Source organism: Drosophila navojoa, chromosome 2, assembly GCF_054131105.1.
Source record: "Drosophila navojoa isolate 15081-1374.11 chromosome 2, UAZ_NAV_1.0, whole genome shotgun sequence".
Taxonomy (NCBI): domain Eukaryota; kingdom Metazoa; phylum Arthropoda; class Insecta; order Diptera; family Drosophilidae; genus Drosophila; species Drosophila navojoa.
Window position 1 is genome coordinate 12,886,418 of NC_142890.1, and position 16,313 is coordinate 12,902,730.

At 45.7% G+C, this 16,313-nt stretch overlaps 4 protein-coding genes across 4 annotated transcripts; all 4 read left to right on the plus strand.

Moving 5' to 3' along the window:
• Positions 1 to 27: 27 nt before the first annotated feature.
• LOC115564775 (uncharacterized) lies at positions 28 to 3,324 on the plus strand. The gene is made up of 3 exons (XM_089256247.1): positions 28 to 578; positions 636 to 870; positions 934 to 3,324. The coding sequence occupies exons 1-3, from the start codon at positions 163 to 165 to the stop codon at positions 3,007 to 3,009; spliced, it is 2,727 nt and encodes a 908-aa protein (XP_089112373.1). The 5' UTR covers positions 28 to 162; the 3' UTR covers positions 3,010 to 3,324.
• Positions 3,223 to 6,245, plus strand: LOC115564777 (uncharacterized). Its single transcript, XM_030389474.2, has 2 exons — positions 3,223 to 3,809; positions 3,869 to 6,245. Exons 1-2 carry the CDS (start codon positions 3,391 to 3,393, stop codon positions 6,120 to 6,122), a joined length of 2,673 nt encoding a protein of 890 aa, XP_030245334.2. The 5' UTR covers positions 3,223 to 3,390; the 3' UTR covers positions 6,123 to 6,245.
• A 92-nt stretch (positions 6,246 to 6,337) lies between these two features.
• Positions 6,338 to 9,391, plus strand: LOC115564778 (uncharacterized). Its single transcript, XM_030389475.2, has 3 exons — positions 6,338 to 6,771; positions 6,829 to 7,081; positions 7,143 to 9,391. Exons 1-3 carry the CDS (start codon positions 6,347 to 6,349, stop codon positions 9,351 to 9,353), a joined length of 2,889 nt encoding a protein of 962 aa, XP_030245335.2. The 5' UTR covers positions 6,338 to 6,346; the 3' UTR covers positions 9,354 to 9,391.
• A 654-nt stretch (positions 9,392 to 10,045) lies between these two features.
• On the plus strand, positions 10,046 to 13,724 carry LOC115564780 (uncharacterized). The gene is made up of 3 exons (XM_030389477.2): positions 10,046 to 10,626; positions 10,687 to 10,930; positions 10,996 to 13,724. The coding sequence occupies exons 1-3, from the start codon at positions 10,205 to 10,207 to the stop codon at positions 13,234 to 13,236; spliced, it is 2,907 nt and encodes a 968-aa protein (XP_030245337.1). The 5' UTR covers positions 10,046 to 10,204; the 3' UTR covers positions 13,237 to 13,724.
• Positions 13,725 to 16,313: the final 2,589 nt, after the last annotated feature.

Below are 16,313 nucleotides of genomic sequence, written 5' to 3' on the forward strand. Positions count from 1 at the left end.
GTTTATACTATATAAATTAGTCAACATCTCTTACTTTGTCACACGAATTACGATTTATTGTTTTACAAACAAAATTATTTTACAAGTTTTTAATACTCGCTCTTCTGGGACTTATTTGCATCTTTTAAGAAGCTAACGAACCCCAATCGCACAAAAGACACAATGAATGCTAATAGCTTTCTCTTCGACATTGTCGTCACAAAATTAAATGTGGCCAACATGGCTGTTAATGATGGCAGTAAATTGAAAGTGTTGGCAAAATTTTATAAAAACGAAATATGCCTAACATCTAGCCGCATTAATGTAAATGATTTTCAGGCTGGCTCAGCCACAGAATTCAGCGCGTCGGTAAGAAGGTTACGCGAAACCCTCAGACAGTGTGGGCTGGCCATGGCCATATATAACGATTCTACGGTTGTGGGCAGAGCTCAGATATACTTTCCTGATAGATACATCGAACGTATTGAGAGAGACATGTGTGACCTCATCCACACAGAGTCCGTTGAGATCGTGAGCCAAAGTCGAGTTGTGGGTACGATAGATATTCGCTGCCGTCTTATTATGAAATGCGATAATGAGTGAGTAAATCTTTCGAATATATAGAGCTAATATTAATGCTCAACACATCTTTGAAGCCCGCTAGACAATAACATTAACAAGCAGGATATCATGTTCCTTGTCAGCAATTCACAGCACTGTCACAATAGCTGCGAGCCTTGTGTAGAGGAATGGGAATCGAGTGATTTCGATAAATGCCTGGACTTGGATTTGAAACGCTATCAACGCTATAACGTGAATACTGATGAAGAAAAGTACTCGAATATTTTTATAAATAACAATAATGTTATTGACGCCCTCAGGCCACTTAAGGTTCTAGTTTTTTAATTTACATTGGCTTTTGTATAACTTCCTGATGCACAATTCTTCTTGCAGAAATTGGTAGAGGACTGCAAGAACATTATTGAATCTATAAATTTGAAAAGTGGTTGCGGTGATTCAGGTTTTAATTCAAGAGACAAAAACTATCCTGTTATATCCGTAGCTCACCGTAGCTCGGACTTAACCTCTGACAAGCTCGTTGATTGCTGCCGTCCGAAGCCGCCAGACATGATCGTCATTAATGAAAATAACCAACAGATAAAGCCCATTCGTTTCTGTCCTCTCTGTCTGAACAATATATCCTGGCTACCAAAATTCGCCGCATGCCCCAAGTGCGGCGTCAAGTCCATACCGGTTAAAAATGAATCTGACGACACGAATAATCTGTCGGCCGATCAAATATTGAAGGATTACCTAGGTAAGCCCCAGGCTAACACACTAGATTGGTCGGCCGATCCCAATGAACGGGTAATTGAAAAGGATGTTACCCAAAAACGCCAGTCCAGATGTAGGTGCTCCTGCGAAAACAAACTGTGTGCTCACTGCCGAATACGTAAGCTGTGCTCTGATATCTTTAAATCTTCTGAAGTGTCTGTTAAGCAACAGCCGTCCGACCATTGTGTAAAATCTGAGGACTCTCGTCCACATTTGGCCAAAGTATTTTCCGATCTACGCGATCTGTATAGTGTAAAGGACGCCAGAGACCGTTCGCTGCTCGATCATCAGTGTAAGGAGAGAAAAAACAATACAAATTTAGACACCGTTCCTAAAAAAGAAAAAACAGTATCTGGGGATAATAAACAACTCAACGGCTCAAACATGAGTCTCAAGGACAATAGGAATCAGAATGCAACAAAGAGACGGCGGACAACTCAGAGAGCCTGCGCGAGACAGCAGGCTTTGGTCTCGCGTCGTCATGGCTGGGATTGGTCTTCTACCCAGGAGGCCCGCAAATACGGTTGGAAACCAGGTGCAATACTCCGGCCCATCAAAAAGCTAATGGACTACTTTTTGTATTACCTGCCCGCTGAAAAAGCCAATATGCGTAGGGACAGATTGCAAGCCGAGCAGGAAATGAAACATCTGCCGCCGATTCTACAAGTGAGTAAGAAAGCAGGCGAAACCTACATAACTCTGCGAGCAGTGAATGACGGTAAGTTGGAGAAGAGCTCTATTGTGTTTAAGATAGTGAAGAGCGATTTTGCTGTGACTTTAAACGACATCAAAAAGAGACTTAAGGCCCAGGGCTTTCGCAAGTGCACCTGTCACAAGTCGTTGATGATGTGCGTCTGTCGCAGCATTGTTGAGAAAAAGCAACTTGAAGCCGCTCTGCAGGATGAGTGCGGGCGTCGAGGCCTAGAAAGTTGTGTCGACGATCTGGTGCTCACCGACACCAGCGACAGCGAAGCAGACTTCGATATTAATGTCTCTCCGCCGGCCAGAGCGCAGCAGACGCCGGCGACACTGAAGCGACGGACCATTGAGCATGCTACCCAGATAACTAATACTAATCGAAAGATTCCCCCTAGATACCCAATCAAACATAGTAGCTACTGGCGTGCCCACGACTGTGCTGCCGGTGGTCGGTACACGGGCAGAGTCCTCGGCGCACCAGGAGAGACGATGTTTGAGGAAGGTTTCTCTGGGCACATGGGTGGCGATCCGCACGGTGTTAATCTATGGAGGAATCACTTTGGCGCGCGCACCCGTTCTGTGCGAGATTCTGACAATGTAGTTAGCCAAGTGAACCGTCTATCGTTTGCCGGAGCGAAAAAACGGGGTACCGAAGCAACGAGCAATAAGCCAATTCCTGTAAAGTTAACTAAGAAATGGATGAAAAAAATAAAACCACCGGCTCCAATCCCAGCGAATAAACACATAGATATGATGGACTATATAAAAGGGCATGGCGCATTTACGAAAGTTAAGTCCAAGTCAAGCTCTACAGCTGGCCCAGATGCTCAAGACGCGGCACAAAGTAGGCGTCGCTCCCAGTCACAGGCTCCCCTGTGGCCCATCGAATTAGCGCCCCGACTCGGAAGGGGCTTCGACCCTTGCGCTGCACAATGCTATCAAAACTACAATCAATGTTATCAGCAATGGTGCTCCCCATGGACTTATTATGGTTGAGGCGAAAAGCTATTTGTATAATGTACGAAAATCTGTAAAATATCAAAGTATGCCGCAATGGACTATAAACAGAAGTGTTTCATCAATTCAAGAACAATCCATTGTTATTTATTTTACTGTTAACATGCTGTTAAAAATAATAATACTGTTGAAGAAATTCAAAGCTAACTTTACTTCATCATAGTTGCTTTTTTATGTGTATATGGTGCACAAATGGAAATATTGTTTATTGTTTCCATTGTAATGTTTAAGTGTACACAGTCATCGAAATTTGAATTTTAAAAATTTACAATAAATTTGAAATTTTCGTTTGTATGTTATTTCCTCTAGTATATCCAGAGTCCAGAAATTGCCCAAAGTGACATATTGAGATCATATAACATGGCATGTAATTTTGTTTTCGATATTATAGTAACTCAATTCGAGTCACCGTATGTAAGCAATGAGGAACTAAACAACATTAGTGTAGAGGTCACTTTGAACAATAAAGTAATAAAGATAACTTCGAGTCGAATTAATGTACCAGAATTTGAGTACGGCTCAAGTACAGAATTCGTTGAATCACCAGAGAAGCTGCGCAAGCGTCTAGAATCATGTGGAATGCCGATTATTGTAAAGTGTTCGGGTCAAATTCTTGGCACCGCCCAGATCAGTTTTCCCCAGGACATCATTGACAACATCAACGAGGACATGCCGGAGCTTCAACATATGGATACCTGCTTTATAGGGAAGGGATCGCTAGTCGTTGGCACCCTAGAGCTGATTTGTCGGCTTGTTATGAAATGCGAAGCTCAGCCCAAGTAAGTCGGGAGTGTTCCTAATAGAGCTATCATATCTGATGGAAAACTTTTCTTTGCAGAATGGACGTCAACAGTTGCCTTCGTGATATGGACAAAAGCATTAATCAGCAGGATATTTTGTTTATTATGAGCGACTCACAACGCAACCCCTACTCTGCTTTGCCTGCTCTAGATTCACGGCAGCCAGATGAGGACGAGTATATAAAACTGGATCTGGGACGCTATTCCGATGTTGAGCCAACTCAATTTAAGCATGAAGAGATTTTTAAATACGACCTAATGCGCCCCACCATATGCGAGGACTTGAGAAAAATGGCAACTGAGTACGGCGAAATAATCGACTCAATTACTCAGCTCGCGAGTCAGAAGAGCACATCCCGCCAAACAGCGGGTGCCTCGAAAAGTCCCTGTGGTACACCGTGCTGCTATCCACATTCAACGGCGACCCCCAGTCCCATAGACCTGGCCCTGTCGAACTTGTCATCGAGCCAGTACTCTCCATATAATTACAGCAGCAACATGTGTGCAGCTGCACCGCCCCGTGCAATCAGCTCGCAGCCTAATTACGAGGTGCGCCTCTGTCCTGTATGCCAGAATAATATGTCGTGGCTGCCGAAATACGCCAACTGTCCCAAGTGCGGAATTAAACAGATACCAATCGTTAAAGAGCGGAAGCCCAGGCGAATGACAGCTGATGAAATACTGAACGATTACCTAGGCAAGCCGCCGGCCACCCTCGACGACTTGTGTAAGCTGCCATCCTACGAGTCGTCCAAGGAAAAGTCGTCCAGGTCCACGTGCCGCTGCACATGCAAGAATGGCAAGCTCTGTGCCAACTGTCGATTGCGCAAACAATATCCGGACATTATGCAGCCCAGGTCAACAGATGTCCAAATGCCATCCGAGGAGGACACCGATTCGGATCCCGAACATTATTGTTTAGATACGGAAAAATCGACGGATTATCGTCCGTTTCTATCACGCGTCTTCTCTGAGCTGCGCCATATGTATGACATTGATTTGGGAAAGCAGCCGAACGAGGAGACATGTGCTCAGCCGGAGAGGGAGAAGGAGAAAGAGAACGAAGTCGCTCCAGTTGTGCAAGTCCGAGGAGTAGAAAAAGTAGCCAAGCCCATGGCTAAGAAAAGAGCCCCACCAAATATCATTAGTGGTAAGAGTCGAAAGCGAAAATCGAATAAAAGTAAAACTCACAGACATTGCGTGAAGTCTAAACGACCTGTCGCACGGCGCCATGGCTGGGCTTGGTCCTCCAGCAAGGAGGCACGCAAATATGGCTGGAGACCCGGCGCCATACTCAAGTCAATAAGAAAACTGATGAATTTCTTTTTATATGGCTCGACAAGAAGCTCCACACGTAGAACGTGCATGGACGTGCTGAGAAGCAACGAGGAGAATGAATGTGGGCCCTCAGTGCTCAACGTGACCAAGAAGAACGGCGAAATCACCATTACGTTGCGGCCCACAAACAACAGCCATGTGCAGATGCAGCCCATTGTCTTCAAGGTGGTCAAGAGCGATCTGGCCGTCGCACTCAGCGAGATCAAAACGAAGCTGAGGGCTAAGGGCTTCAGTGAGTGCAGCTGCCGCAACTCCGTGATGATGTGTGTCTGTCGCGATGTCGTGGAGAAGAAATACCTGGAACGGGCGATACAGAGCGAATGCAGGCGGCGTGGCATGGAGAGCTGCGTGGATCAGCTTGTGATGGCGGACAGCAGCGACAGCGAGGCGGAGTTCGATATCGATGTGAACACGCCGGCAGGCGTGGCTAAGCCGCCTTCGCCTAGGCCATCCACAGTTAATTTTGGCATGCAGACAGCAAGGAAACCTGTGCCGGAACCGAAACCATTTCCGATCAAGTACTCGCCCTATTGCCGCTTCTACAACTGTGCTGCCGGCGATCGATTTGCAAACACGGCGTTTGGTGACTTTGGCGAAATCGTGTTTGAGGATGGGCTCTTTGGTTACAAGGAGGGGGGTCCACATGGAGTGCCCCCTGGTGCCCAGCCGAAAAACGCAGCTATTTGGGGGCCAGCACCTGGTGGTCCGATGCGCGGCGGTCGGGGCGTGCCGGGCGGAAAATCATTTCCGGGCATTCCGAAAGCACCACGAGTCATAAGCGATCCAATTCCTGTCAGAATGACGAAGCGTTACTATCGGGCTCGCGAGATAGCCGCCCAAGAAGCCAAGATGGCCCAGGCCGAAATGGCCAAGAAAAAGACAGCAGAAATGATGAAGTACATGATGAGTAAGGGCGCTAAGTCGAAGACACAGAAGTCCAAAGCCAGAGCGTAGCAGCTGTGTAGATGGTATAGAATTTTATATATTTAAATATTTATATTAATTTTAATTTTTTTTTTTTTAATCAAGCCACCATTTGATTTAAAAATTTTGACAATAAAATAATAAGAGACTACAGATTTATTGTGTTTCAATTGAGTTTATGCACAGATCAGATTTAGCAAGCCGTTTGATATTAAAATTATTTGTTTGAATAAAATTGAATGAGCAAGTGAAGAATGGACACGGAGGCGTGTACTTATATGCTCGATGTGATCGTCACCTATTTGAAGACAACAGAAATCAAGATTGAAGATCCCCAGAAGTTGCAAGTGGATGTCTGCTTTGACAACAAGCCGTTGAAGATAACATCGAGTCGGATTAATGTGAAGGACTTCAAGGGCGAATCAACCTTCGAGTTCAACAGCAATGCCCAGATCTTGCGGCAGAATGTAGCAGCGTATGGCATGCCAGTGGTCGTTAAATACGAAGGCAAGGTTATCGGATTGGGAAACATCGGGTTTCCGCCCGTGTTCATTGATCGCATCGATGCGGACATGAATGACATACTGTGTGCCAGCAGCTGCAGGCTTCAGCTGGCGGGGAAAGTTGCCGGCACAATCGAGGTACTCTGTCGCCTCTACATGAAATGTACCGATACAAAGTATGTAGATCTCTTGTCAGACTCATAAATCAGCGAATTAGTTGCGTTTCATCTCAGGCCGCGAGAACCGGACTACAACGAAACTGCAAAGAATAGCATTCACCCGCAAGACATTCTGTTCGTTATGGGAGATGTCCTGCCTTGCCCCAAGGCCACCGATATTTGCCCAGATGTACTGCCGCCAGACGACAACAACCTGCGCTTCGAATTAGGATCGTACCAAAGTGCAGGGCCAAAAAATGATCCTCTTCGACCCATGGAACCTTTCCCGAATAGACCCGCAACCAGTGGCGCCACTTGTGGCATAAAGGTTGCTACACATACAACAAATTTACAAGAGCTCGCCGCTTAGATTTTTCTTCTATTCACAGACTTTGGGCCGCAGACCTGAGCGATTCACGGAAATAGTCGCAAGGGGAGGAAACGACTTCCATCCATTCAAGCTGTCTGCCCGCAAGTCCATTGGAAGAAGCAGCAATGCAATTGGCTTTATGTCAGACAGTCGTAGCACCCCAAATATGCACTTCTCTGTAAACGATCCAGTCAGCGCGGACAGCAACAACGATTTGTACGACCCGCTGCTAGTCCTAGTGGATGAGCAAAATGCAGACATAAAGGGCACTCGCTTCTGCCCCATCTGCCTGACCAACATGTCGTGGTTGCCCAAGTTTGCGGCATGCGTGAATTGCGGTGCTAAGCCTGTGCCAGCCATTGAGCAGTGCCACAAGGAGAAGACGCCAACGGCTGACGAAATCTTAAAGGATTTACTGGGCAAGCCGCCAGAAACTATTGAGGACTACTGCAGTAAGCAAACTCCTACAGTTGTGGTTGAGGAAAAAGATCTGAAGCCCGCGTGTCGGTGCACTTGCCAGAACGGAAGAACCTGTGCCCACTGCCGGATACGTAAACTCTGCGCTGATATTTTCCATGAGGATGAAAAGCCCGTTCCTTGCCTTGGCGCCAAAGAGCACACGATCGAGAACATTTGCATGGAAAGTAAGACGTTGGAGAAACGCGGCCCACATCTGACGCGGGTATTCTCCGAGCTCCGCGATCTGTACGACATCAATGCCACTAAGCTGTCCGATGAGTTGAAAGACAAATGCGATCCAGTGGCATGCAAACCAAAGGACAACAACTTGAATGCGAGTGCCAAGCCCAAATCGAAAGCAAAGCCATTGGTAAAAGTCGAGAAAACCGTCTCAGCAACTGCCTTGCAAAAGCGATTGCCCGTCAGAGTCGGCCACAAGTTCTGTGCTCAGCCACCCAGCAACGTGCCGCCAAACCACGGATGGGCCTGGACCAAGAGCAAGGAGACCCGCAAGTACGGCTGGCAGCCAGGCTTCGTGCGCAAGTCGATCAAACGGATTATGAAATTCTTTTTGCAATACCTGCCCGAGCGCAATGCGTTCAACAGGTGCCTGAACGTCGCATGCAATGAGAATGGGAATGAACAAAACTTGCCCACACTGCGCGTATTCAAGAAGAAGGGCGAAATCTTCATTACTCTGCGCGCTGTCAACAACACGGAAGCGGAAGTAAAGCCGATTGTGTTCAAGATTGTTAAGAGCGACTTGGCCGCCGCTCAAAGCGAGATCAAGAAGACGCTTAAGGCCAAGGGCTACCGCAAGTGCACCTGTCACAATACGCTGATGATGTGTGTCTGTCGCAGCGTCTGCGAGAAAAAGAAACTCGAGGGAGCTCTGCAAAAGGAGTGCAGTCGTCGAGGCATAGAAAGCTGTGTGAACCATCTGGTGCTAACAGACACCAGCGACAGCGAAATGGAATTTGACATTCACGTGACAGCACCGACTCAGGAGGCGCAGTCTCCCGCGATTCTGAAACCCCCGACCGCTAATATTGCCACCCAGGTGAAGAATGTTAGTCTATGCACCCCACCCAGATATCCCCTCAAGCAAAATCCCTACCGGCGTGTCTATGACTGTGCTACCAATGGCCGATACACTGGCACAGTCTTCGGCAGGCCGGCAGCGATAGTGCTTGAGGACGGGATGTTTGGACAAATGGGCGGCGGGCTGTATAAAGGGAATACTACTCCGGGGAGCACCAGCAGTGGCTCGCTCCAATGCGATTTTAAAACTCATGAGTATATTGGTCGTGCTCAACCTGAGCAAAAGCTGATCAAAAGTTTGTTTGCCCCAAGCTTTAAGGGTCGTCTTCTCAACGACGGACGGCTTACTGGCGGGATGGCTGTTCAGGCAATACCTGGTTTAAACAAGCAGCCGGCTAACGGGGAATGCGACTCCAAGTGCAGGCCGAAAGCAACGCCCAAGCGTTTGGCGATGAAAACCAAAAATAAACTCAACTCCCAGACTGCAGACAAGGAAAACAAAATAGAAAAGAGTAAACAAAATAAGGACATGCATTACGTGAAGAAAAGCGGCTCCTTTACTAAGCCAAAGCCTCTACTCATACAGGATGGCCTAACCGACTTACAGAAGAGACAACGCGCTTTCTTGCAAATTCGCTCACCTCCCATCGAGCTCGCCAATCGTAAGGGCAACGAGTGCCAGAATACACGTACCACTAAATGTTTATGTTCTCGTTTTAACAATTTCTAAACATAAATTATTGTATATGTAAATGCAATGTATATGTATATGTAATAAAAAGTCATTATAAATCAGTTTAGCTTGTTATTTCCGTAATGGCCTCAGAGCTTTAGATTTTCTCCAAATATGTTCTCTAAGTATTTTCCCTAGGAATTTCTTTTAAATATGCCCTCCAGGTGCAGCCTCTAAGTATTTCCTTCAAATATTTCGTCTTAGTCTATAATGCATAGCTGAACGATCATTCACTTTACATAACTGCCAACTGGCCCGCACCAGGCCTGAGCGACTAAAGAATTGCTGCAGCTGATGCCCTTTATATAGGACGCGTTTCACTCAGTCACTACAATCGCTCTAAAATGTTGAGCCCGACGATAGGTAGAGCTCGTTGCAATCGAGCCTTAAGTAACCAATGGGAACCCTCTCTCCTGCTGCAATCATTCTAGCTTCGTTTTACTTGGATATAAATACCAAATGAATACTGCTGCATACATACATATTAGCGGGCTGCATGAGTGTCAAAAGAACGTACTCGAACCAACAATGCTCATGTATTACATATAAAGAACTTAAATGATCTTCTGAATTACCAGCGTAAAGTCGCACTATAAATAGCTTTAGCTATTTCGAATTTACCATGGTAAAACGATTGATATCATTTGAATGATTCACTCACTCACTTCGTAGTGAGCATTTGTGTAAGCCATCAAAATCATAGAGATATTTGGTGTATCAGCATAGCATTCTGTTTCATTATTATTCATTTAAAATTTGCTGTGCCTTAAATTCTATATTTTTTTTGAGAATTGACAATAAATTATTTTTACCATTTTGCTATTTCGCACACTTTTAAATAAAAAAAAATGGCTAACTGTACTTTTGGCTTTAATGCAGTGCTGACTAGTCTTGAGTTAAATAATCCAGATTTTCAGGATCTGCAAAAAATACAAGCTGAGGTCAATTTTTGCAATGCTTTTATAACAATACGACAGAGTGGCCTCAATGTGCCCGAGCTCATGCCCGAGTATAGCACTGATGTCAGCATAGACCCGACCGTTCTCCGCCAGACTCTCGAGGAATGCGGAGTGCCCGTATCAATAAGGTATGAAGACTTTCTAGTTGGTATGGGAGCCGTTCGCTTCCGTCCAGAAGACTTGGAGGGCATAGGGGACAGCATGAAGCAATTGGTCCTCACAGAGTCCTGTACGGTTGAGCGCGACGGGAAAGTTGTTGGCAGACTAGAAATGCTGTGCTCTCTGCAGCTGAAATGTGTCGACGAGGAAAGGTGAGTAAACGATCTTGCTTAGGAGTAAAGAGCTTCTATTCTTGTTATAACATTTGCCAGGGGGAAGGAGAGCACGTGCCAGCTATTCAAGGACAAAAGTATCAACGAAAAGGATATCCTATTTATTATGAGCGAGTCTCAGCAGTGCACCGATCCCTGCCTAGGTGCATTAGACAGCGTTGAGGACTCTCAATATCTCAAATTCGGCACTCAAAGTTTCGCAAACGAGAATATTAGATGCAAGCCGCCTGCACCTAGGTTTCTTCATAATCCAGTTGGCAATGCTATCTGTTGTGAAGTGAAGGTAACTATGAATAGAGTAAAAAGCTTCAGCAGATGATGTTTAACGAGATTTGTGTGTGTGTATAGGAAATGGCTCAGGACTGTAACGATACTGTTGACGCAATTACGGACAGCTTGGATCATAACAAGAAATTACGACCGCCTTGCCGAGGGCCCCCTGACCCGCTCGGCCATCCTTGCACATTAAATATGCACTACAATTCCTGTAGAACGCCTCTCGAGGAGAGTAATCTCCGGCTTCCATGTTTCACGCGCATACCACCGCTAGATCCGGAAGAGTACAACACACTAAGTGAAAGGAAAAATGAACTTCTGAAGGAAAAACGTTTCTGTCCCATTTGCCTCACCAATTTGACGTGGCTTCCCATATTGGCCGCCTGCCCCAAGTGCGGCCTAAAGCCAATGCTATTGCCTCAAAAGCCCAAAATAATAGTACCCGATGACGATCTGATTTATAGTAATCTTCATCTGCCGCCAGAGGAAACGCCATCAGCTGAGGAGAATCCGAGGAAATGTCGGTGCACTTGCAGGGCCGGCAAATTGTGCCCCTTTTGTCGGGTTCGCGAAAAGGTGGCCGACTTTTATGACATTGAGAAGCCGCCCAGGGAGTCTCTCGTATACGAGAACTCCGACGAGGAAGTGTCTGAGGTGGGCGTCAATGAAGCAGACTCTCGTCCATTTCTATCGCGCGTACTCTCCGAAATACGCGACTTAAATAATATCAAGGATATCAAACCCTTCGACGTTGTCCAGAAGGAGTGCGCAAGGAAAGAGAAAGCGGAAAGAATGCAGGCAGGGCGACTGCAAGCCGGTACCTGTGGCAAGGGTGAGAAGAAACCTACACGCGCTCCCATTGAGCGTAAAGCTCCGACCAAACGCAGATCCTCCAAGCCCAATCGAAGAATTTCTCCCTCCCACAAGAAATGCGCGAACCGTGTGCCCAACATACCGGCCAATCACGGCTGGAACTGGTACGCCAGCGAAGAGGCACTCAAGCACGGCTGGCAGCCAGGGCTCGTGCGCAAGCCGATTAAAAAAATTATGAAATTCTTCTTACAGGGCCCACCTGAGAAATTGGCCGCCGAGAAGTGCAAGGAACTAATGGACCTAGAGAAGCAAGTCCAGCCGCCCATTCTCAATTTGCGCAAGAAGAACGGCGAAATCTTCATCACTTTGCGCGCCCTCGACAATCCGCATGTGACCATGAAGCCGATTGTCTTCAAGGTGGTCAAAAGTGACCTGGGCGTGGCTCTCAGCCAGATCAAGAAGAAGTTCAAAGCCAAGGGATTCCGCAAGTGCACCTGTCACAAGCCCTTGATGATGTGCGTATGTCGGGATATCTTCGAGAAGAAGTGCCTGGAGGCCGCGCTGCAGAAGGAGTGCAAGCGCCGGCATATGGAGAGCTGTGTCGCTCAGTTGGTGCTGACGGACACCAGCGACAGTGAGATGGAGTTCGACTTCGATGTATCCCCGCCAGCGGCATCGCCCCAGAAGTATGTCAAGCCCAAGACGCATAACCATGAAACGCAGACGGCCGCGGCTGACTTGAAAGTAGCTCCGAAATATCCAACTGTGATCGATCCCTATTGGCGCGTCTACGACTGTGCTGCAGGCGATCGGTACACCGGCACAGCGTTTGGCAAGCCTGGAGAGCCTGTGTTTGAGGATGGCCTTTTTGGTCATGGCGGCGGTGGACCACACGGGGCCTCTGCGGCTCCGGGTGGAAGACCGAAGCCACCCGGCATATGGGGCTCCGGCCATGGCGGGCCCATGCGTGGTGGCGCCGCTGGTGGTGGTAGAGGTGGTGGCGGACGAGGCGGTGCTGGTGGTGGCATGGGTGGCGGCCATGGCGGCCCTGGCGGAATGGGAGCACTATTCGACAAATCGTTCCCCGGTCTTAAGAAGAAGGGAACTGGGAAATCCGCTCCCATCCCTGTTCGCATGCGTGATAAAGATATTAAAGCAGTTAAAGATGCTAAGCAAGCGGCCAAAGATGCGATTAAAAACGAGATTGCACGCAAGAAGAAGGGTATTGATCTTATTCAGTATTTGAGAGAAGACGGTGCCCTGCCTAAGCCATGGGATCCAAACAACCCTCAGCCAAAGAACCCGAAGCCAATCCCGCCCGTCGTGGCACCCGACGGACTCACCTACGAGGAGCACAAGAAACAACTCATGAACTCGATGATTATGCCACCGCTCGAGACGATGCCGCGGCTGGGCAGGGGCTACGACCCCTGCCAGTACTACAATTCCTGTATGACCCCGTGCTGCTATCCGTGTTGCTACTGCCCGTATTACGGCTAATCAAGGTGAGAAACTAACGCACGTCCCCACCAACAACACCAGCCATACATTTGCGGCCTATTTGCATTCAGCGCCGATTTATGCAAGCAGTTTAAGCCTCATTTGGTGCAGCTATAACTGCGCTACGTGGGGACATCACACACTCGCCCTGCATGTAGTGCATCAGCTGGAAGTGTATCTAAAGACGGTGTGTCTGGATATGGGGGCGAGGCCCTAATGGCAACAGTTAGTCTGGCATATGCTGAGCGAAATTCGTTGATCTGGACGTCCTTGCCTATCTGGCAATATTTCAGCTTTTAATAGTTTTCATGATGAATGACTCGACGTTGCAGCGATGCTGTTGAAAATGTTGTCAAAGCCGGAAATTAACGCGGCAAATGAATCAAGATTCATTTTACATTTGGATAACCAAATTTTCACGATTTTTTATGTAACAGACAACAAATTTTTATACATTTAACAATAAAAGTTTTTTTTGATGCAACTCATTTAACAGGGCATAATCAATTGAATGACTTCTGAGTAAAATATCTTTGATAAGTCATTTTTATAGATATTCAGAGTACATGTATATTATTTGTTAAAACATATTAATCAAACCCAAGAAATTAGGACAGACTAAGGCTCATGTATTAGCTACAAATTGCACACATGCTTAGCATTGCGAATATGCAAAGCCTAAGCAGCTTAGGCTGCACTCTTGATTAGCATTCCATCAATGTGTTTTGCTACTCACAATTAGTATACTGAAACAAGAACAATAATCAACAACAATTATAAGTAGGCACTCGGGCTGTTGCTATTGCTTCTCTCAAGGACTTTGATTTCGAACGGAGGCTGGTATATGATTGGATAAGCAGAGTTGGGAGCAATATGAAGCTTTTAATGGGTAGGGATGAGTTGAGTTGCGTAAATTAGACTCTGTAATCAATCCTGCTTAATGACCCGCGCTCTAATACGGAAAAAGGGAAGATATGAACAACAAAGAGTTCTCTAATCGCAAGTATGCAAATGTGAGATACCCTTAATCAGTTGCCTCTATGCTTATAAACGATTTAGCCTTAGCTTCCTTTCATACCCACAAATATTTAATCACGCTTGCCACAGGCACTTTACACTTTACTTTTATATACACCTTAATTTCTTCCCATTTCCCTGGAATTATTCTAAATTTTTGTGCATTTTTCGGAATTATTTATTTTCTTTTTTTTACCTTTGCATTAAATGTGAAATGTTTAAGCGCTTGTAATATGCTCAATTCATGTTAAAGAAGCTTGAAGAGATTTTTTAAATTTCAGCCCATACTCATATTAAATAACAGACAGAAGGACTGACAGACAGACATTCTTGAGGAGACCTAGCTGCAGAGCCTTGAGCAAAAATATATACATAGATACATTTGTACAATGCCAATATACCCTGTTGACGCATTTGCAATACTTTGTGGGCATAAGCAGGTGAGGCGGAAGGAGTGGGACCCAAAAAGGTATCAAATTCACGCAAATACAAAATTTTAATTAAAGACATAACGGCAATTAAGCAAAAAGTCGCAAGGAAACAAAGTGACTAAGAACGAAAGCTTAAGTATAAAGCAAATACCTGCTGGCAGAAATTTGATTCAAATGGTCAGCAGAGGAGCGTGACCCTCCCTTACGCTCTCCCATACCATGCCCTAGGGATATTTGCGATAGAAAATAAATCATTTTGATAAATAAATACAAGTTTACCTGCTAAATTATTCACATTCATACTATAAATAATATTATTTTTCCAATATTCAACTCTGCTCGATTTTGTGTGTTTGCAAAATTATGGTTAGACGCCTGCAATAGGCGCAACGTTCATACAATACATAAATATTTCAACAAGGATCTTTACACCTTGTATTCTGTAAATATTTATGCTTTGTGCATAATAAACATGAAATGTAAATTTTTAATGACTCAACGACACACAATACCATTATGCAAACCTGAAAAAAAAAAAACAGAAAGAAAAAAGCAACAAGAGTTCTGGTAAAGGGCTTATTAAACATTAAGCCTCAGCGGCAAACATGTGACATTGGGAGTCGCGACCAACATAAAACAAAAGGTCAAAATTTAAGGGTCAACATTATGCAGCCTTCATGCAAATACTTGTTCATTTGCTCGCTTCGCCACAAGAGGTCAAAAGGCGAACGGATTTTAGCGCAAAGCGAAACGAACACAAAACACGAAATACTCTAAGGTAAAAAGAAAATATAATTTGACGTTTGATAAGGGATCCAAAGTAGAAAATATTCCTGTTACATTTAATTGGTAAATTTTTAAATTCGTACAATTTCTGGTAGTCTGACAACAACTCAATATTAATATTAAAAATTAAATGTGCTTTAATGATATATGAACCCCATTGGTGGGCATCACACACCAGTTGCCTGCATTCACACAATAGTGTAAATCTGCTCGTCATGCCACTCTCGAGTCCAATTTATGCCAGTCATGCCAGTGTCCATTCGGTCTGGCAGCTAACATCCGTTTCCGGCGTCAGAAACAAAGCCTTATCAGATTTTCATGTAAAATGCGGCAAGGCCAGCGCCAGAAAGCGTGAAGTAGAATCGCGAAAGAAAACACCGTCCAGCATGGACAGCGGCGCGTCGAGCCGCATCAGGATGAAATGAGAATGCTTAAAAATAAAGTCAAGTCGTTTGGGCACTGACCAAGACACTTTATCATCATTTGTCAATTAGTTACGTGAGTGCCAAAAACCGGCCGGAGAAGCGTATTGAGCATGTGGCCTGGGGCCGGATCCATTAGGCAGAGTTATTGTTTCATAATTCATTATAATTATGACTGTAGTTGTGTAAATGCCCCAAGGCCGTGCCGTTGCCCCATCTTTCTGAAGTTCCCTAGAAGTTGTGCCCCACTCCCCGCCTTAATCTGTCTAACTCATTTGCAAAAGTTTTCCAGCTCTCGCTCTTGCGCTTCTGGCACTTTTTGCAATTCGAAGGCAGCTGCGCGTGTCGCTGTTACCATTTGCCAGCTGTCGGCCAGCCGGTTGCCATTTTGGCCAGTTGGCAGCTCGCAGTTCGCTGTTCG